General features: G+C 32.9%; 2 protein-coding genes across 2 annotated transcripts; both read left to right on the forward strand.

The window, feature by feature from the left end:
- The first annotated feature begins 9,986 nt into the window (after window positions 1–9,986).
- LOC129322730 (ethylene-responsive transcription factor 1B-like) lies at window positions 9,987–11,255 on the forward strand. Its single transcript, XM_054969087.1, has one exon. The coding sequence runs from the start codon at window positions 10,396–10,398 to the stop codon at window positions 11,131–11,133; it is 738 nt and encodes a 245-aa protein (XP_054825062.1). The 5' UTR covers window positions 9,987–10,395; the 3' UTR covers window positions 11,134–11,255.
- Window positions 11,256–18,268: 7,013 nt separating this feature from the next.
- Window positions 18,269–21,669, forward strand: LOC129313981 (inorganic phosphate transporter 1-4-like). The gene is made up of 2 exons (XM_054957366.1): window positions 18,269–18,383; window positions 19,772–21,669. The coding sequence occupies exons 1-2, from the start codon at window positions 18,286–18,288 to the stop codon at window positions 21,465–21,467; spliced, it is 1,794 nt and encodes a 597-aa protein (XP_054813341.1). The 5' UTR covers window positions 18,269–18,285; the 3' UTR covers window positions 21,468–21,669.
- Window positions 21,670–21,671: the final 2 nt, after the last annotated feature.

Genomic DNA, 21,671 nt, shown 5'->3' on the forward strand with positions numbered 1-21,671 from the left:
TATTAAAAGCTTGATTGTTGTCATACATAATTTAGGGTTACTTTGACTTCTAGTAATTTTTAGTTACTCTTTACAGTTATGAATGTTATACTTTTCTTTAAGTTTTTTGGGCCAATACTTTTCTTTAAGTTGCAAATATATCTCGTTACAAATTTACCGTAGCAAATTAAAATCATTAGAAGTATTAGTAAAATCTATAACTTTAATCAATAATACAAGCATACGTTGCTACGCCGCGTAGGTTAATTATTTGTTATTCATAAAAAAAATATTTCGGCAAGGACATTTTATATATATTTTTTGTCTTTCATATCAAATACTTGGTGGGAGTTACTCAAGGTTTAATATGATTTCTATATAGTGGATGGTCTGATCAATCCATATACTCACTCTCATTTTAATTGAATCTCTTCTTTTAATAAAGTAGTTGATTATCTTTAAACTAATATCATTTATCTATATTCACTCCTATTTAATATAGTATTTCACTTGAAAATAAATATAAAGTGCTTTATTTATTTATAATGGGTACTTTTGAAAAAATATAATAGTTACACCTTGAAACATGAAAAATATCTTACACTTTAAACATCTAGTCATTTAAAAAATATTTATATTTTTTAACAGATGGAGTATATGAGATACTGAAAGGCACAGAACAGTGTGATGTTACACTATAAAAGAATTGCATGTACTTTTTGAAAATAGAAATCAATGAATGATGATGTTAATGACAAGCTTAAAGAAGAACAAAAATGATGAAAACTTTCCATTGTTCAGCAGAAGACAAGAAATTCTATTGGGGCAGTGTATAACACGTTCTACTATTATTTAAAAGACTCTTGTAATCAAATCATACTGATTAAAAAATGTGATTAAAATTAGTTAAGAGTCTTGATTTCTTTAAAAATCACTATAACATTTCCAAACTACTTTTAATTAAAACTATAAACTCACAGTACATTATTCAAACCTTGAAGTTAAACAGACCACCTAAATGAACCAATTTGATATATAAGGAATTTTAAAAAAAAATAAAAAAATGCTTTGCTAAATTTTATTCACTGTCTTATATTAAGGGCTGAGAAAAAACATCCAATTGGAGGAAGTGACTGATAGTGGGGAATTGGAGGAAGTATGAAGAAACATCCAACACTTCCTATTGTAGGTGACCAGATCCCATTTCTTTATGGGGTGACTAGCTGATGGAGTAACACTCATTAAACTAACTACACACCGTTACTTTGTCACAGGTGTTACATTTTATAAACATAGGTACTTTATTATAAACTAACTGTAATGAATAGCAGCTAACTCAGTGCTGACTACTGACACTATTACTTTTAAAACTCCCGAATAGATCGAAAACGTGAGCTTATTGAGTGGAAAATTGAAATGAATTTCTCCTCAGGTCCTATTAATAATTAAGATAAAAATAAAAGATCAATTTTAATTTTATTTATAAGGCACTTCACCATCTTTTATATTCATATTTACATTTCTATTTAAAAAATTATTAAAATTGTTTTTGTTCTTGTTAGGGATAAATATGAAAACTAATGAAGTTTAAAGTTTTTGTTTTTTGTTTTAGTAAATTACAATGGAATTGATAGTGAATCATAAATAAAATTAGAAAACACTGAGAGCGAGAGACGGGAGCTGATGCAAGCGTCACACTACATTAATAATTACCATTCTTATTGCAATAGAATTACCATTCTTCTTTTTAACCATCCAATATGCAATATTGTTGATTAATAATTAATTTGGATTTGAACCGCATTGCGCCGCACGGCCACAGGCCCTCTTAGCAAATTCACTGTATTATTTTACCATTATATATATATATATATATATATTTGGAAATTCATGGGCTACTGTGCAGCAAATGGAAATCCTTAAGTCCCACATGTAATATCCTCCTCTTTTAAGCTCATTGAATGCAAAATTCTTATTGATTAACAAAATGAGGCCCTCAAGATTATAAATCTACATCAAATCAAGTCTTGTAAACAGGCAAAACAGAATTCGAAAATACGCGAAACCAAGGGATTATCACATGAGTGGTTACATAGATATAAACATTTGAAACAAGAAAAATATTAAAAATTTAAAAGGCATGCGACGCAGCTCGTTGAACATGCACTGCGGCATGTTCATCTCTGTGACACGCGCTGCGGTGCAAATATACGAACTTTGACAGTGAATTCTATAGTCAATTTGATAGCTTTAGGGCTAACTTTCGATGTGCCCCAACTCTTCATCCGACATCCGAATGATGTGAACTAGGAGTATACAAAAGCTCTTTTCGGGCTCTAACTAATGGCATTGGTCTCATGTTCAAATTATTTTTAAAACAAGAATTAGATACTCTTTTCAAAACTTACACCTTTACCTAAACTTTTGAAAAATTCAGGTGTCCTATCGCAAAATTAACGACTAATGGCCACCGACACCAAATGACCACATTCAACTCAACAAAGTTAATTCGTGCAAAGCACCAAAATAAAAAAAATATGTCTAGATTAAATTTTCACTACTCGACCCCTTAACTCAAAATCATAGGAAGGGGGCATCAAGGTTTCTCAACTCATCACAATATATACGCTACCCTCACTTGCATTAGTATTTTGATCCTATCAACATAACACATAATAATCAACTCTCTCACTGGAGCCCAAATATCAATTATAATTTACTTTTCTCTTAATGCAAGTAAGTAACAAAAAGAAAAATTTTAGTTGGCAATTGAAATTATCATACACATAAATTACCCAATTTAAAGAGGCCTACTACAAAAGAATTGTGATCCTAAGCCTTGGGTTGTTTTCCTCTGTCCATACTTCTTAAGCTATTTCCTAAAATATTAAAGATAACGGGGTGAGTACAACTACTCAGTAACCAAGGTCTGACTAACTCATGCTAATGCGTAACAGCTAGTTTAAATGTGAGTAGCCATCAATATTAATATTCTAGACCATATGAGATATTTGAAAACTTGATATCCATAATTTAGCTCACATAATAGCAACTACTAGGAAAATATCACTTTTAGCACTTTTCAAAGAGATAGAGTTGATCAAGCAATTTATTGACAAGCATAAAAGCATAAAAATAATACTCAACTCAAAATACCATCATTACAAACTCAATATAGACAACAAGTATCTTTACTCATTATATGCATGATCACACCTTCGTTATCACCTCCTTATTCCTCTGGCACGAAACCGTGGGCTATAACTCAACGAGGTAGTTTATATTCTTTGACTTCCCTAGCCTAAACACTTGTGAATAGATTACCAGGCCAAGGTGTACCCAACTCACTTATGGATCATGATTTTTTCCATTTCTCACACTAGGGGGTGTTATATATCCTAAACTAGCTTCTTTATTGAACCGGTGAATAGCTAGTTAGGTTCAAGTCTCTTGTTGAACTAGTAAGATAGTCCCTCATTGAACTAGTAGGACAGTAAAGATAGAATCAAAATAGGCAATCCACCACACGAATGGGCCTTACCATCTCAATTTCTTATCTACTCTGCTTCTTAGGCGAACTCCCGCCTTTCATGCAATGGACATTCATGCTATAATTCACACATATACAATTCATAGAACATCACATTACCTAATTATTGGACTTCTCACACATATTTCATGAAACTTCAAAACCTCACAAGTCATTGAACTCCCAAATCATAATTATTATACCTCACAATTTAAAATCATTGAACTTTATCATTACATAATTATTAAACTTCTCAAACACATTTCATGGAACTTCAAAACCAAACAAATCATTAAACTCCTTAATCACAATTTGTACCTCACACTTTTAAAATTATTGAACTTTATCATTACACAATCATTGAACTTTTCAAAACATTTCATAGAACTTCTAAACAAAACAGATCATTGAACTCCCAAATCACAATCATTGTACCTCACATTTTTAAAATTATTGAACTTTCCTATTTTCAAACATCATTGGACTCCTCATAACAAAGATTCATTTTACTTCTCAATTTGTAAAAATCATTGCACTTCCAATAAACATTAATACGAAAATCCACCACTCTTGTTTTCAAGGAAAAATTTGCATCATAAGGCATAAAATTCTCAAATTTAATCTAGTGAATTTCTTCACAAATTATGCCACACTTACATTTTCTCTAGTTTGTACGTTTTAATAATAATTTATAAATCAATAAACTGATAGACACACAAGTATAAGATAAAATTTTTTCGATTACCTTGTCAAAGGTTTGACCCCTCAACTATTTGCTCCTGAACCTTTCAAGAAGCTTGAATGGAGCCAATGGTAATTACACTACAAACATTTACCATGCAAAACATCAATATCTATTTTGAACTATTTTTCACTAGCATTCTCATCATTTCTTAATACTCAAGCTTTATTCTAAACTTATGCAAAAGTATCCATAAGGTTTCTTAGCTTCCTTTAACTCTCATTTATAACATTAAGCTCTTAAATAAGCATTAATGAAGCCATATTATTCCCAACTATTAAATTTATAAAAATTTTGGATATTTAATATCCTAAAACCACCAATCATCATAAAATTATAATTATCAAGTTTACTTATCTCAATCTACCCCATTAACTCTATTTAAGTGAATGGGTTTGGACCCATAATCTCTATGAACCAAAAATCACCATTAGAAATCAAACTTAACTTCTACCATTAAGAAAATGAAAGAAGAGAGGGAGATTTAAGTTACGAGGCTTACCTTAAGTGTTTATGAGCTCTAAATTACTTTCAACAATTAGCTTTTTCAAATCCCAGCTCAGCTTTTTTACCACTCCTTTGTTTTCTCTTCTATTTCACATTAAGTTTTTGACTTAATGTTGTAAAATTCTAGCCATACGCTGCGGCGCATGGCATAAAGAGCTTCTTCCAGGCATGTTGGCACGCATGTGCCGCGGCGAACTTGCCCCATGTCGCAATGAGTGGCACAGAATCACTCCCTTCAGAAATTCTTCCTCTTCTATCCTTAAGTTTGGTATTAAAATCAAGATCAAACATGCTCGTTAGATCTCTCTAGTCACACACCTTAAAAATTCACTTTACTAACCTTTTTTAGTTTAATTAATCTGGGTTTAAAATTGAAGATGTTACATCACACAATTTGAAACGCTTAGCTTATTCATCAAGTATATTACATGCTTTTATGTTTTTTGAAGTCGAAGGTCTGATAATTTTATCTGCTAAAGAATGAAAACCATATATATAAGGGGTAATTTTTTTTATTAACAATTACAAGAATAGTTTTCCCCAACTGAGAGAGTGATAAATTGAAATAAAATTTATTAAATTAAGAAAAAAATTAAGGTCACGTTTGGATTATTGGATTTAAATTTAAATTTATATTTAAGGTCCCATATTTAAACATTTTTGTTTCTGTGGTATTAAAAGAAATTGAAATCTCAGGGAGTGACAAAGGGAGATGAAAAATGAAAATTAGAAGATAAGGAGAGTGTTAAAGTGATTAATATTTCCAAAAACTAGGATATAGAAGGGATGTGAAATGATAAAAAATATATTAATGAAAGGGAGAATGGCAAATTAATCCTTTTGAAATAAGAAAATAACAATTTGATCTCTCAAAATATGATAATAACAATGAGATCACAAGAGGCTTCTTTCAAATTAAATTTTTACGTAAATTTTTTTATTACTTTTTTGTAATTTAAAAAGTTATGATTTTTTAAATCGTATTAATTATTGGTGTAACTAAACATGTGAATACTTTATCAAACTTGTAAAAAATATAAAATTAGATAGATTTTGTTAATAAAAAATTATAACTTTTTAAATTATTTTGGTCATTGATAAAACCAAATTTAAAGGTATTAAAGTAATTTTATAAATAAATTTAATATTAAAGGAGTCTCTTAAACCTCCCTATTATTATTACTTTTTGCAGAATTAAATTGTTATTTTTTATTTAAGAAAGATTTATCTATCATTCTTTCTTGATAAAATATGTACTCCCTTCATTTAAAAATAGAAGATATTTTTAACTAAATCTCACTCCATAATAAAGTGGTTACTTATTTTTAAACTAACTTTATCTTTTCATATCTACCCCCATTAAATACCCAATAATAAATATAAAGTTATAATCAATAGGTATACTTTTAAAAAAAAGGTAATAATTATATTTCAAAAAATTAAAAATATCTTATATTTTTTAATATCTAATTTTTTAAAAAATATTTTATATTTTTAAATAGAGGAAGTATTTAAATTTAATCTACACAAATAAATTTAAATTTATAAATTTTATGAATCAAAAATAATAAATTTTCCTAAATTCAAAGTCAAATCGAAAACTCATTGCAACATCACATCCCAAAAAGGACGATAAGCTTTATCGTCTCTTCCTTTTACTGTTTGCTTTTCCTGGTCTGCATTTGCTAGACTTGAATTAGAAAATCAGCGTTGCGTGAGATCAGCTCTCTTGTCCCATCCTACTGGCCAATCGAAATTGTTTGACCCGCAACTCACGAGCATGAATCCGGTACCCAATACTGTACTCCATTTTTTATAAATGAATAGCACCGAGCCACCAATGCACCAACTACATATGTTTTAAAAGATAAATAAAAAGCTGAGGGCATGTTAGGCCCTCCATCCTAGTTGACACAATCTAAACCCAAGGAAAAGGAGAAAATCTGACCAAAACGGCAATCTTGACCTTGAATTCTGAACTTGGAATCCATATGACCTTTGATGGTATGGCGGCCAACTAATTCTTTCGTCGCTAATTAACGTGTACCATGAAAATGAAACAACCGATTTTTCATAAATCAAAGGGACCTACTCCTTTGGGTTTTAAATGTAACCAAAACTTTCAATTTTTTTGTATACTCTCTCTTTTTAAAAATATAAAATATTTTTAATTTTTTAAAATATAATCATTATTTTTTAAAAAATATTTTTATTAATAATAATTTTATATTTATTATGGAGTATTTAATAAGAATGAATATAAAAATATAGAATTAGTTAAAAATAAATAATTATTTTATTAAGGGAATGAAATTTACTTAAAAATACCTTATATTTTTTAATGGAGGGAGTATATATTTAAGAAATTTAAACATTAATAACAAGGATATTTTAAAAAAAATCAATGACAAACAATTGAGTAAAAAATAACTAAATTTTTTAAACTTGGGAAAAGGAAATAATTTGACCGGAAAGGAAAAGACCAAAAACAGGGTATAATATAAAATAGTACAATGTATCTTCCTATGTTCTGAAATTACGCACGAGGCGTCCGGACCTTAACCCTCATAAAAAATTCACGTTAAGAGTTTTTTATTCCCGGTCACCAAGTAGACCATATTAAATCGCAACTTGATGACAATGATTCTTTCTTTTTATTATAGCCGTTCAACTTGGATTGGTGACGTTGTCATCTTCCTCTCTTTTTAACCCCATTATAGTCCACTGAGAGCATGCATCAAGTATCCCAATAGATTCTTCTTCGTCTTTTTTTTTTTTTTTTGAGGGGGGTAATATATTGTATTCGAACAATAATGAAAATAAGACAACAACCTTTAATAAAATTACCTTTTTTTAGAGATAAAGAAATTTCAAATCTAAAAACTAAAAAATATATTAAAAATATATAAAATTTAGAATATGTCTAGTCAAATAACTTAAACTATTTTGATGAGATATACTATCATCAAATATACTTGATATAAAATTTAACAAACAAGGCCAATTTAAAAAATATATATCTAAAGATTAAATTGTTGATAAAATACAATATTAGATGGGCAAGATTTAGGTACTTAGCATTGCATAAATATACTTATTGTTAATTAAATTAAAACAAATAAATTTTAATGTGATAATAAAATTAATAACAAGAGTTTGTTATAAAATAAATATTCCATAAAATATGCAAATGTCTTGATTTAATTGAAGATAAGCACAACACACTAAATATATAAAACTAAGTATGTAATCTTTTTCCATATTTAGATTATATGATTGAGCCCACCTCTTATAATAAGATTTATTACAGAATTATAAGAATGATAGCAAACTACACACCTAATAAGAGGTGATTGGGTCATTAACTTTACTTAAAAAAATAAAATTTTACTTTTATTTATATTTAAATAAATTTTTTAATTCATACAACATTGAGTTTAAATAAAAATAATATTAAAAAACATAATTAACATTAAATTAAGTGTCTTATATTAGCTACCAGCAATTTTTATTAGAAAGTGGCATATAATAAAAATACAATAACTATAAGCAATTTTTTTAGTTAGAATAATACTCGAGCCCCGAAATATTAAAATAATAATAGTTAAGTATTTTACAAAATTTTTTTTAAAATAAATTACAAATATTAATTTAAATAATTATAAATAATAATTTTATTATAATTTAAAATTTGTATTTGATACTTCAATAATTTTTTATAATTAAAAATTTTAAATTTATAATTATCTGTATTAATATTTTTAACTAATTTTTCTAAAAAACTTATTAAAGATTGAACTCTCATTAATTTAGACTTTTGTGGTCTAACTTTCATTCTCTCTTTTTTTTACGGTGATGGCGGCGGCGGAGGATGATGGAAACATGATGTGAGCGTGGATGTGACCGGGGGACCTCAAGATGCCGCTCCTTTTGTGTTTCGGATCAAAATAGGATGCCCCATACACAGTAACACAGAGGACGGAGCACGCCCGTTGTGGTGGAGCCCCGTGTCTCGCGCTTCCTTTCAAACCTGCCTTCCTCAGTCTCAATTATCTATCTTCCTTGAAGTGGATCAAATTAATTCGGCTTTTTTTTGCCAGAAAAATTAATTCGGAGTACATCCATATAACTACTGAAAAATACTCCCTTCACTTTTATATATAAAATATTTTTAATTAAATTTTATAAATTAATAAAATTTATTATTTAATTAAACTCACATAAAAATACAATCATTTTTTAATTTGACCCCTATAAAAAATATATAATTAATAATTTATTTTATTTTTTAAAATAAAAGTAAAATTATCTAATTATTTAAAAATATCATTGACACCTTTCATATTTAGGGGTAAAATAAACTTATATAAAATACTTTATATATAGAGACAGAAAGAGTATATCAATATGATAGAGTTAGGACCACAAGTAAAAAATGTAAAGCTAATTTAATTTAAAAATAATATAACTATAATAGGACTAAAATTTTAACAACATAAGCAGTTTGATCATGTTTTGAAAAATTATATTCCTTCCTTTAAAAAATATAAGATATCTTTAACTGAATTTCACATCATAATAAAATAAATTACTTGTTTTTAAATTGACATCATTTTTTTATGTACTCATATTTAATAGATTATTTCATTCTAAAATAAATATAAAGTAATTTATTTGTTAACGAAACTTCAAAAAAAAAAAGAAATGATTACATTTAAAACATTTAAAATATTTTAAATTTTTTAATATCAAACTTCTTAAAAAATGTATTATATTTTTTAACAAATGGAGTATTAAATAAGTTAATATGCTCTTTCATATAAACACACTCTTCATATCTTATTCTAATCATTAAAACATTATATCTCTAAGTTTTTATGTCTTGATATTTTTTATTTAATCAAGGGATGCAAAATATTAATAGTAGAGTACAGAAAGTTACAAAATTTACATGTACAATGCTTGTAATTTTTGTCAACGTAAGGAATGTATCACACTTCACTATATGTGGTTCTACCACAACCACAACGCGCGCGTGTTAAATACAGGATTATCCCGATTCCGTTTTGTGAATACATTTACCATTCACACCGCAATATAAGCACGACCGTACTTGTATCAAGCGTGTATAAGTAAATGAAAGTGTTTAGGGGCAAGCCTAGTCATCGATCCTAGGTTGAAGGCTGAATCTGGTCTGGTATCAGTGGCATGGAAGAGGGGCTTTGTTGGTCGAATATTACTGCCCATGTTTTGTGTCACGTGTCAAAAAATACTTAAAAAAACTATTACAAGTAATTAGCAACCCCTGTCCTCGTTTGTTTAATGCCCTGTATCCAGAACCTTCACTGAGGCCCTTCCTTTTCCCAACACTGTCTAATCCTAATCCCCCCGCCAGACATCCTCCCTCACCAATAATCCCAGACTCTCGCCGTGCCCCACCTCACTTCTTTTTCGTGTAAAATTACAACTTCCAATATGCCACTTCTCTGCTCGTTTCTTCCCTTCTTTCACTGGGTATATATACACACAACCCGAAACCTGTTTGACAACCCACCAGAATTAGTTAATCAGTCCATAGAAAAGCAGAGACAAGAAAGAAAAGTACTAGCCAGGTGTAGCTCAGCACACTGAAGTCCACATGGATTCAGATTCCTGCTTCTTCGATTACCATTACCCACAACCTGATGAGTTCTCCACCGTAAATTCCTGCGTTTCCGGAGTACAATTCTCCTGCTGGGATGACTTGTTGCTCTTCAACGATTACTCCCTCCCCTTCCACCACCACTCACCCGATTATTTCCTGTCTTCCGATGCTGTAGCCAAGGACTCCTCCTCCTCCTCCGACTCCAACCCCTCCTCCTCTCCCGGAGCACTCTTGGAATCAGTGCACGAAGTCTCCTCCACTGTTCAAGTCAAAGAAGAAAAAACTGAAGGCGCATCGCCTGCGCCGCCAGCTGATCCGAAGAGGGTGTACCGAGGAGTGAGGAGGCGGCCGTGGGGGAAATTCGCGGCGGAGATAAGGGACTCCACGAGGAAAGGGGTGAGGGTGTGGATCGGCACGTTTGAGACGGCGGAGGCCGCGGCTCTGGCGTACGATCAGGCAGCATTATCGACGCGGGGGTCACAGGCAGTGCTGAATTTCCCGGAGGAAGTGGTGAGGGAATCGCTGAGGAAGATGCCGTACAAGACGTGGGAAGACGGTTGCTCTCCGGTGCTGGCCCTCAAGAAAAAGCACACCATGAGACGAAGGTCCAATCCCAGGACTCCTGCTGCTGCCAAAACCCGAATCCAATCCGGTGATGACGACGGCGTGTTGGTGCTGGAGGATTTGGGAGCCGACTATCTGGACCAGCTCTTGACCTTCACTTCTCTTTGATCACTTTCCCTTCTTTCTCTCTCTTTATTTGTTCATTCCTTTGGAACTTGGCTCTTAATTTTGTGGCTTTCTTTCTTCATTGTAAATGTGCCTTCGTTTTGAGTTCTGTTTTGACCTCCGCATTACATGTTCCATGGGTTGGGGCTTTCTTGTTTAATCGCGTGGCTTCTTGAAACTAGTCGCTCGCATGAACATGTGCCCCTGCTTGAATCCCCTCTGTTCCCCACAACCTCCTTCAGCAGTCTTCTAATCGCTACTAATAATCGTGGGCTAAAAAAAAAAAAAACAGAGTAAAAACTACAATTTTCACCATTTGGCTACAATTTAATGTCTTATAATAATAAAATAGTGATTTCTTATTTCTTACTATTTGTTTTAAAATGATACCCAAAAATTGTGCAATTTTAATTTACTTTACTTAAAAAATCGTAAATATGTAAAATTGTAATGTTTCAAGGTCTTAAGATATTAATCTTTCATTTTAAATATAAGTAAATAATTAAATGATAAAGAATAATTTAAGAGTTGAGGCATTATAAGAATTATTAGAAGGAAAGAGCGCTAGAAACCCCATGGTCCGAAACAAGCCGCATAATTTATTTTCCACATCAGCTTAGCTCCGTCAAAGTTTGTAAAGCGAATCCATTCCAAGGTCTGATCTCGATGCTTAGGTTGAAATATGAACACATTGATTCATTATAGGTATTAATGTACTATATTACATCCTACTTTAATTAAATATGGCAAAAAAAAAAAAGATTTTGCTTAATTCGACCGCCTTTGGGTGTTGTCAACGTGGCAAAGATGAAAAGATAACCACGCCCCGGATACGTCGGCCGTCTGCATACGGAAGGCCTCTTTTGGGATTAGGCGGCTGGACAAATGCATGCGACGTCAAAAAGAAAGTCAACGATAACTTTAACTCATATTTTATAATATAAGGTATGTTTTAAAAATTTAAAATATAGAGCATAATAACGATCATATTTATTTTTCTAACTATATCTTTACTGTGTTTATTATTTCTTTTAAAAAATTATATGTTAAAATTTTAATTATTATCATCAAGGATCTTATATAAAGTATTTAATGAAGATGTAAATAAAAAAATATGGATATTTTTAATAATTTAAAATTTCAACTAACATTATTTATAAATCATAAATTAATTAAACATGACTTATATTATGATCTAGAGAGACTATACTCATATCCAATTAAATCCTGATAAATGAATCTGATAAATGAATCTTAATGTATTGATAAAATTAATAATAATAATTTATTATAGAATAAATAATTTATAAAATATCACATATCTTGATTCAATTAAAAATATATACATTAAATATATAAGACTAAGTATATAAGTTTTTTTATATATTTTTCATCAAACTCTTTCATAAATTATTTAATGCGCTTGCAGTCAATTTTAGCTGTATAGTTTTTTTTTTTTTTGCTTGTTTGCAAAAAAAAAATTACTATTTTAGGTAAGAGTTAGCCGTTAGGCCAAGTTTTTTATATGATAATTATTCACGTACATAATCAATCAATGAAATTAATATTTATTATAAAGTATAATATTTTTATTAAGGTTGAGGTTGAATATAATGATTTCTATTTATAAATACATTGGCTATTAAGGCTTGAATAGTAAACTTTATTCTTGACACTTCGTGCATGATAGAATGGGCCTGCATGGTTAAGCCCATGATGTTACGGGCCTTTATCCATCCCCAGAAGGCCTTGTTGGGTTGGGCCCAAAATTATGAGAGCTCCTTTTCCATTCCCAAACCCTCATGCCTTGTAGAGTGAGTTGATGTGTTGTGTAAGCAGAGATGAATTCGCAGTAGTTTTTTTTTTTTTTTTCCTGGGCCAAAGAATTCGATGTTTGAAGAACGTGGATTTGAAAGACAATTTGAATGGAATTGGAAAGACACGTTTAGTGGGGGAAGTTGAAAATGTCTGCCGACAGTGAATGGGTCACGTCACGTCGATCCTATTCAGTCACAATAGTCATGCAGCCTAGAATTGTTGAAGAAGGTGAAGTGTTAGTGGGTGATGGGTTGAGTCTGAGGGTCAAATATAATCAACTGAGCACACCGCAGAATGTGTTCGGGTCAGGCCTGTGTCACTGTTCTTTGAATTCCCTCCCTCAGGCCGTGTGTGTATGCTGGAAACTACATCTACATGCCACCACCATTCTCCCATTAATCTGCTGCACAGCCTGTTGTCAACGCTAACAGTAACATCTTGATTGGTCCTATCCTCCTTCGTTTTATGCCCAAACAATATAATCATGCACCTTGTATCACAGTATCTAAAACAGAGCCACATGTAACGTCTGGTAGAATGATGTATCAACAAATCCTTGTGCGGAAACAAATTTCATTTGACAGTAACGTCCGAGTTTTTGGTTGGGGCAGTCCGAAAGGTTAGAGCTTGTGAGTGATCACAGAGACAATACAGGGTGAGAGAGAGACACCTATGTCCATATAATTAGTGCACTTCCTATACATGCATGCCCTGTTTAACCATCCGAGGTCTGTTGAATTTCTGCAAACAAAAATATATCAGTTTCACGATGAGCACGTTCATCCATTTCTGTTTCAGACCTACTGACGGTGATGAGATGTCTTAGACTTAGTGCCGTCCCCACCCTCACACCCACCTGAGCATCACGTGAAGGTTGACTTGACACCTATCGTTAACCTAGACGGCGACAAGAACAACATTTCCTGCGTGAGATTAAAAACCACAGCATCATTAGCCCCCCCACTCGGACTATAGATGCGCATTGTGACTCGAAATTAAATGAGCAGATCGGAGAGAAATAACGTCCAAATTCACTTTGACAGTTGACGCTCAAGTACAATTAATTTCAGTATCTCGGAACTTTCCAGGAACCTGATCAGTTGAACATTGAGAGAGAAAAACTGGGGAGTAGAATTGTCAAAATGGGTTGCCTTTTGTTTTTTAATTGTTGTGTTGTTCACTCATTGTGCTTTCCACTAGGCCATGGTGGTGAGTGGCCTTGGACGGACGTGACCCGGTATTGGAGATTTTCAAAGAAGCACAAACCCACCAACCTGATGATGCTGCTCACTCGTTCAGGGAGCTGGATGGGATATTTAATTTTATTATGGTGAAAGAGTAGGCAAGCTTTTCGCCTGATTGTTTGATTTGAAAGATCTGGAAAAGATCTTCTTTAAACTAAGGCCCTCAAAAATGGACATGGTTGAACGCCGATTTTAGTTCCGGGAAATAAAGTAAAAGCACGTGGATGTGTAATCACCAATGAATGTAATGCTCATCCAATACTGTGGTATCTGGTGGACCAGCTTTCTTATGAAATATATGTGCCTTCAGAATTACCTCCACTTTCCAAGGCACTTCTAACCACCCCACATTTTCTCCTTCAAAGCTAATAAACATTTCTAATACAACAATTCTAAATATGGTTGGAATCAATTGTGCAAGAAGCTATCCCGGCACAGTACTATTACTATCAGCTCATACCATATTATAAACAATCACCTTGTGTGATCTCATTTCGTTATTTTTTTAATATTAACTTTCTGAGATTTGATTATTTATATTGATAGTATATTGGTTATGAATTTGGAGGATTGATGATGGAATAAAAGTAATCGATATTCAGAGAAGATCATGAATATACAAGTTTAATTTGTTCAGGAACATGAGAATATAGAATGTACTGAAATGTCTCTGTACCACACACACACACACACACACACACAAACTTTTCCTGGCGGGCTTCACATCGTTTTAAATCAACATTCCAGACACTATACATTTTGAAAGTACATTTGAGGTTCCATGTCTATGTTGCAGTTAAATTAATAGTACTAAGAACAAACTGAGTGGGGGTCCGAATTGTTTGTTATATTAATTAATTTACAAGATTCCACAAGGAATAAATCCATCTATGCATGTGACGATAACGAAACGCCGAGTCTCCACCATATACTTCATTATGTAGTTCGTTCCATTTGCACTTTGGATTTTAATTCATGCTGGCCAATCAATTGTATACTATCCAAAAGCAAATTCAAATGGGTGTCTCTTTTCTTCTCATCAAGCTTCGAATGAATGCAGCTATTATAAATTGCGAGTATTTTTTTAATGGTTGCTTTAATTTTCTCATTCAATTATAAGTAGATTAAAAATACTAGTAAGAGCCACGAGACTTTAAGAAACATGCAAGTGTCTAGTTCAAACTCTAGAAAACAACGAAGCAAGAGCCACTGCAGTGCAAAGAGCACCCACAAGAAGAGCAAGCGACCTCCTAATTAACACGTAAATATGGCTAATGCTACCATAATTTGTTTAATATCTTTAATCAAATGTATGTTTGGATTTACCTTATTTGCGTAAGCAAGCCGAAGTTACATAGTTTTAATAATTTTCAATGTAAAACAAAATACACGCTAAATATTTAACTAATAGAAGATAATGCTACTATTCTCAAGGCTAATGGGTGATTTTAAGAAATACTTTATTATATGAAACTAATTATATAAGAGGCTAAATAATGAGTCGTTATTAATTTAATGGTTGCTTCCTTTGGTGTAAAAGGTAATAATTAATGATGAGAAAAACACCAGCCAGCAATGTTGCTCAGTTATAGACACACTTCAAACACAGGCTAGCTGACTGGGTAGTCATGATAATCACGCGCGCACCCACAAACATGTATTGATTTAGTGCCCTCAACTCCCTTATCTTCAAGAGAGTTTAGGTATTCCAACAATTAAGGAGACCTTCATTGGGTAATTATAAATTGTATCTGAATTCTGAACACAAACATAAATTCCTTCAATTATTGAAAATAAAATCCACAAAAGGTCTCTGACCATCTGCGTGCGTGTGTTTTGGCCAGAAGATATCATTAAAATCGTAGTATACATGACATGTTGTATTGCGTAAACACATTATAATTCATAAGATGCACTAAAAACCAAGGGATGACAACCAAATTTGGGGGATGGGCATGGATTAGAAGCCTAACTCATATTATTAACTCTACATAAAATTTATTTTAAATCATGTGTTTAGAGAAATCAATAATTACATTGCTAGCGCACCATCCAACGTCAGTTTAGATGCTACGATTTTTGTACCGCCAGCGTCCCTTTGCATGTGAAACTCTTTTCTGCTTTGACAATTGACATGATCTAGTCTTTTACTCTCTCGCACATATTTTTTCGAGGCGTTCTATTTAAAAAAATGTCCTTTAAATAATTAAGGTCAATTTTTACTAGTAAAGGGTAAAGCGCGATAGGTGTAAGGCTTGAGACTAGAGGTATATATACTCATATAAATCATAATGGTTGTGTAGTCATTTTCCAATTAATACATAAAATATTTATTTAAATAAATCACTTTCAATAGCATGCACGCATATAGGATATTTATATAATTAATTAATATTATAATACTTTTTCCGTTCAAAAATACATGACATTTTTAACTAAATTTTACCCTTCAATAAAGTAATTATTTATTTTAAAACTAATTCTATCTTTTCATATTTATTCATATTGAACACTTTATAATAAATATAAAATTATTCATTAATAGAGACACTTGTAAAAAAATAATGATTACACTTTAAAAGGTTAAAAATATCTTATATTTAATTTTTTAAAAAATATTTTATATTTTTTTAATAAGAAAAGTATGGTCAGCCATATAGGCCGAGAAGGACCCATCTAGATGGGAAGCGGCGAAAATAGCCCCTGTAGGCTGTGGCCGAGGAATAACATTCATCATTAATGAGCGGTATTGCCGTTAATCATTCGGTTTCGGACTCCCTCTTTTGACATTTTTCTTTACACATAATAAGTGCCTTTTCTTTACACATTTTCTTTCCACTTCATACGTGTCGCTTGTTTATCACTCCATTCTTTGTTAGATTATTTATAGGTTTTCTATTATTACATGCAATTATGTTCAAGTCACTGTCAATACTATAAATATAAATTTTTTTTAATAAAAATTTAAATTTTAATTTATTACATTATAAGAGATTAATTTCTTTTGTTAAACCCAATTCCATTAGTTTTTTATTACTTTATTTTTTTTTATGCAAGTTTATTACTTTACTCTAACATATCATAATTGTAAATACTGTTTTAGGCTTTTACATATTCTTATAAAAAATAAGTGGCAAGGATGAAAAAGTAAGAGAACGATGAAATAAAAATTCAGCAAGATATAATGCAAAAAATATTTTCTTTTATTTATCAAAGGAATATAAGTATGTGATTCCAGAATTCGTGGAAGTTTGCATTTAGAATTAATTAAGTGTGATTATTAAATAATAATGTAAAATATGTAATAAAAAATTAATAAACTTTTATATTGTAAATAAAAACAGACTTAATCTCGTTATTTATTTATTTGCTTGAAATTCACGACAACTTGTTTGCACCGTTGATTTTACTATTGATAATATTACCGATTTATAGTTTCTATTATCACCTAATTGATGATTAGGAGGTGAATTATTCAAGGACGGCAATTAGCAAAGCAGGTTGCCCAAGTCAGCGAAGTTCGCATTAAATCTTGCACAATTATTATACTTGGTTCAAAAATTATCTGCCGGAATTGCCCCGGGCAAGTGTAGATACTTCTGGTGGTGGCTTACTAGCTACTCACGAATTATAAAGTATCAGACCCGTCTCCATTAATTACACGAATCTTCTAGGCCACCTCCATCATAAAATTTATTCAGTCATACAGGTTTCTAATTCTCCATTAATTTTTTAATTTACTAAAGATCACACTTAATCCAAGTTTAAACTGCAGATACCTAATCGCCTATTTGATAATATTTGAACATGTCTTAAATATGATTGTTTTTAATTGAAGGATACCTGTATAAAATAAAATACTTGATTCAAACTAACCGACTTATAATGAGGGGGTTAAAATAATAAAGTGGCTTTAGTGAAGAATTAACATGTAGTTGAATAAGGGAAGCACCAAAGCAAAAATAGAAAGTAAGAGACGAGGGAGGTTGAGAGAGAGAGAAGCTAGGGACGAGGTTGACAAATAAAGTGAAGGAAGCTAAGGTATATGCCATTGGAATATTTGGGAGATAGATAGTGCCATTGTTGCCTATAAATGCTCCCCCACTTGTTCTCGATCTTCATCCAGACCCAACTTCAACTTGCCTTTCTTCTCTCTTCTCTCTCACTCCAGAGCTTGCCTGTCCATTACAGGTCTGTATCACCTTTCTCTCTTTCCCTCTTTCTACATGTTTACATTCCTTCTTGTGCTTTTTCTCCATTCCCTTCGTTCATATTTGGTTATTGTACGTACGTGCCTGTAATCAAAATGTTCTTTCTTGTTTATTCATAAAAGCAACTGTGCCTCTACATGTTCTTGTCCATGGTTTGTGTCGGTCCTGTCCCATTATATTTGTGCTTTTTCTAGTAATCATTATCTTTTTCGAATTTTTTCTTTCCTTGAGTCAATTTTCAAGTCTTTATGTCTTCTTACATTCACTGGGTGAAAATTTTTAAGTTCGCTCCTAGAATATTGTTTTCCGATGAATTTTGAATGGAATGTTCCCAAGGAGTGCCCTTGTTTTTTTCCCCTGAGAGTGAAGATCCGTTTTGCTTGCATGGGTTATTACTTTATTAGCATTGGTATTTTAAATAAGGGTAATACGAAGGATTTGGAAATATCCATCTTTTGTTTTCCATTTTGAAATAAATTACTTTCTACTATAGTGCTATTAGTGAGGAGTAGTATATAACTATATATCTTAGCATCCAAAGTAAAATAAATAAATAAATATGCACACATGAACGATTCATATGCGGTATTCATTATATATCATTATCATAAGCATGCATAAGCTCCTTTTTTAAAATAATAGTACCGTAAAATTAAATTAAATTAATTTATCAATACTTATTTATTCACTATTTATTAAAATTATATTTTAAAATACATAAATATTGCATACTTTTTAAGTTATAATTTAAAAAAAACAATATTCTGAAACATTGCACGACAAAAATTTCATAAAAATTAGAATATAAGTCCATGTTCTGCACAGAGATTAAGATTTTCAAAAAAAAAATCTATGTTTTATTGACAATGATATATATATATATATATATAGCTACATGGCTTTGTCTTCGACACTAATTTGAATAGTCCAAAGTTATTTTAATAGATGTGGAATCGAAAATAAAGTTAATCTCTTACATAGATTATGTTTTTGACAATTTTGAGATAAAGCTGAATAATCCAGCTACACGTAAACTTGTTTCCGGGGGCGCTTCTACCATTGGTTCAATCAATTGAATTTCTTACCTGAGACCCTTCCAATACTCGTTAATATTGAATGACAAGGGGTAGGTAGGAGATTGGCCTATTGTACGGACTGATGCCGTCTCCGATATTCTGTGGTCATAGATCAGTAAATTACAAAACATTGTTAACATGATACACTATACAGGAATGCCTCTTGTTATATATTCAGTGGACACCTGTTATAACTGAATAAACTAGCATGCTTTAGTTCTGAATAATTGTAGCTAGTACCATAAAACCGCATTTTCACTGAATATACTGTTGTTCAACTTGTGCAATGAAGGCAAGCCTTTCAAAAAGAGAGAAAGGAGAAGGATATCTGGGGCGAGTGCACACGTTTCATCATGGGGAAGCAACAAATTCAAGTGTTGAATGCGTTAGACGTGGCACAAACACAATGGTACCATTTCACTGCAATCATCATAGCAGGAATGGGCTTTTTCACAGACGCGTACGACCTCTTCGCGATTTCCCTTGTCACCAAACTGCTCGGCCGTATATACTACCAGGAGCCGAATTCTCTCAAACCTGGGACACTGCCTCCCAACGTGTCGGCTGCAGTGAATGGCGTGGCCTTCTGCGGCACGCTCTCTGGGCAACTCTTCTTTGGCTGGCTGGGCGACAAGCTCGGCCGAAAAACTGTCTATGGAATGACTCTGTTGATGATGATCGTCTGTGCCCTTGGCTCTGGCCTTTCCTTCGGACACACTCCTAAATCTGTCATCACTACTCTCTGCTTCTTCCGCTTCTGGCTTGGCTTTGGCATTGGCGGAGACTACCCACTATCTGCCACCATCATGTCCGAATACTCTAACAAGAAGACTCGTGGTGCTTTCATTGCCGCCGTTTTTGCAATGCAGGGTTTCGGGATTTTGGCCGGTGGCTTGTTTGCAATGATCATTTCAGCTGCGTTCAAGTCCAGGTTTGATGCTCCTCCTTACCAGGTTGATCCAGCCGGGTCAACGGTTCCTGAAGCAGACTTCGTTTGGAGGATAATTCTAATGGCGGGATCGGTGCCGGCTGCATTGACTTATTATTGGAGGATGAAGATGCCAGAGACCGCTCGTTACACTGCACTTGTAGCCCAGAACGCAGAGAGAGCAGCGGCTGATATGTCGAAGGTTTTGCGGGTGGAGATTCGAGCTGATCATGAGAAGATGGAGAAGAAGACTACTGATCAGACAAAGGCCAAATCATTTGGATTGTTCTCCAAGGAGTTCCTGATTCGCCATGGCCTTCATTTGCTCGGAACCTCGAGCACGTGGTTCTTGCTTGACATTGCATATTACAGCCAAAACCTCTTCCAGAAAGATATATTCAGTGCAATTGGATGGATTCCTCCCGCTAAAACCATGAGTGCCCTTGACGAGCTTTACTCCATTGCCAGGGCTCAGACGCTTATTGCTCTGTGCAGCACAATTCCAGGCTATTGGTTCACAGTGGCTTTCATTGACAGAATAGGAAGATTCACTATCCAACTGATGGGGTTCTTTTTCATGACGGTGTTCATGTTTGCTCTGGCCATTCCTTATCACCACTGGACTCTCAAGGACAACCGAATTGGATTTGTGGTACTGTACTCCCTGACTTTCTTCTTTGCAAATTTCGGGCCTAATGCTACAACATTCGTTGTGCCGGCAGAGATTTTCCCGGCCAGATTCAGATCAACGTGTCACGGCATATCATCAGCATCTGGGAAGCTGGGGGCAATTGTTGGAGCATTTGGGTTCTTGTATCTGGCACAAAATAAGGATCCCAGCAAGGTAGATGCAGGGTACCATCCTGGTATTGGGGTTAGGAACTCGTTGCTTGTGTTGGGCGTGATTAACGCTTTAGGATTCCTTCTCACTTTCTTGGTGCCTGAGGCAAAGGGGAAATCTTTGGAGGAGATGTCTGGTGAGAATGACGAAGGAGATGAAAGCAGGGTGGAGGCAGAACAACCCCATGGTTACAGTAACAAAACTGTTCCTTGTGCTTAGGTTTGCCTGGTCCTTCAATATCAATGTTATTGTTATTAATAGAATAAAGCTGTGTGCACGGTTACGGCAGGGGAAGATCTATAATTCCTCTTGTTGGCGACCTCATGAAATGTTTTCTTGTATCCTAATGTAATGATATTCGAAGGGTGAAATTATGTATAATAGGGCTGTGTGAATCCAATTCCAGTTGTTAATTGGCATGCA

This window comes from Prosopis cineraria, unplaced genomic scaffold (genome assembly GCF_029017545.1).
Source record: "Prosopis cineraria cultivar Desert tree isolate PC_DT_omini unplaced genomic scaffold, ASM2901754v1 PC1, whole genome shotgun sequence".
NCBI lineage: Eukaryota > Viridiplantae > Streptophyta > Magnoliopsida > Fabales > Fabaceae > Prosopis > Prosopis cineraria.

What these genes read in the sequence shown, in the direction of transcription:
- LOC129313981 (XM_054957366.1), top strand. Translation starts at nt 18,286, where the DNA reads ATGCTCCCCCACTTGTTCTCGATCTTCATCCAGACCCAACTTCAACTT. An exon ending in AGCTTGCCTGTCCATTACAG is followed by an intron (nt 18,384 to 19,771) that starts GTCTGTATCACC and finishes TGTGCAATGAAG; the next exon opens with GCAAGCCTTTCAAAAAGAGA.
- LOC129322730 (XM_054969087.1), top strand. Translation starts at nt 10,396, where the DNA reads ATGGATTCAGATTCCTGCTTCTTCGATTACCATTACCCACAACCTGAT.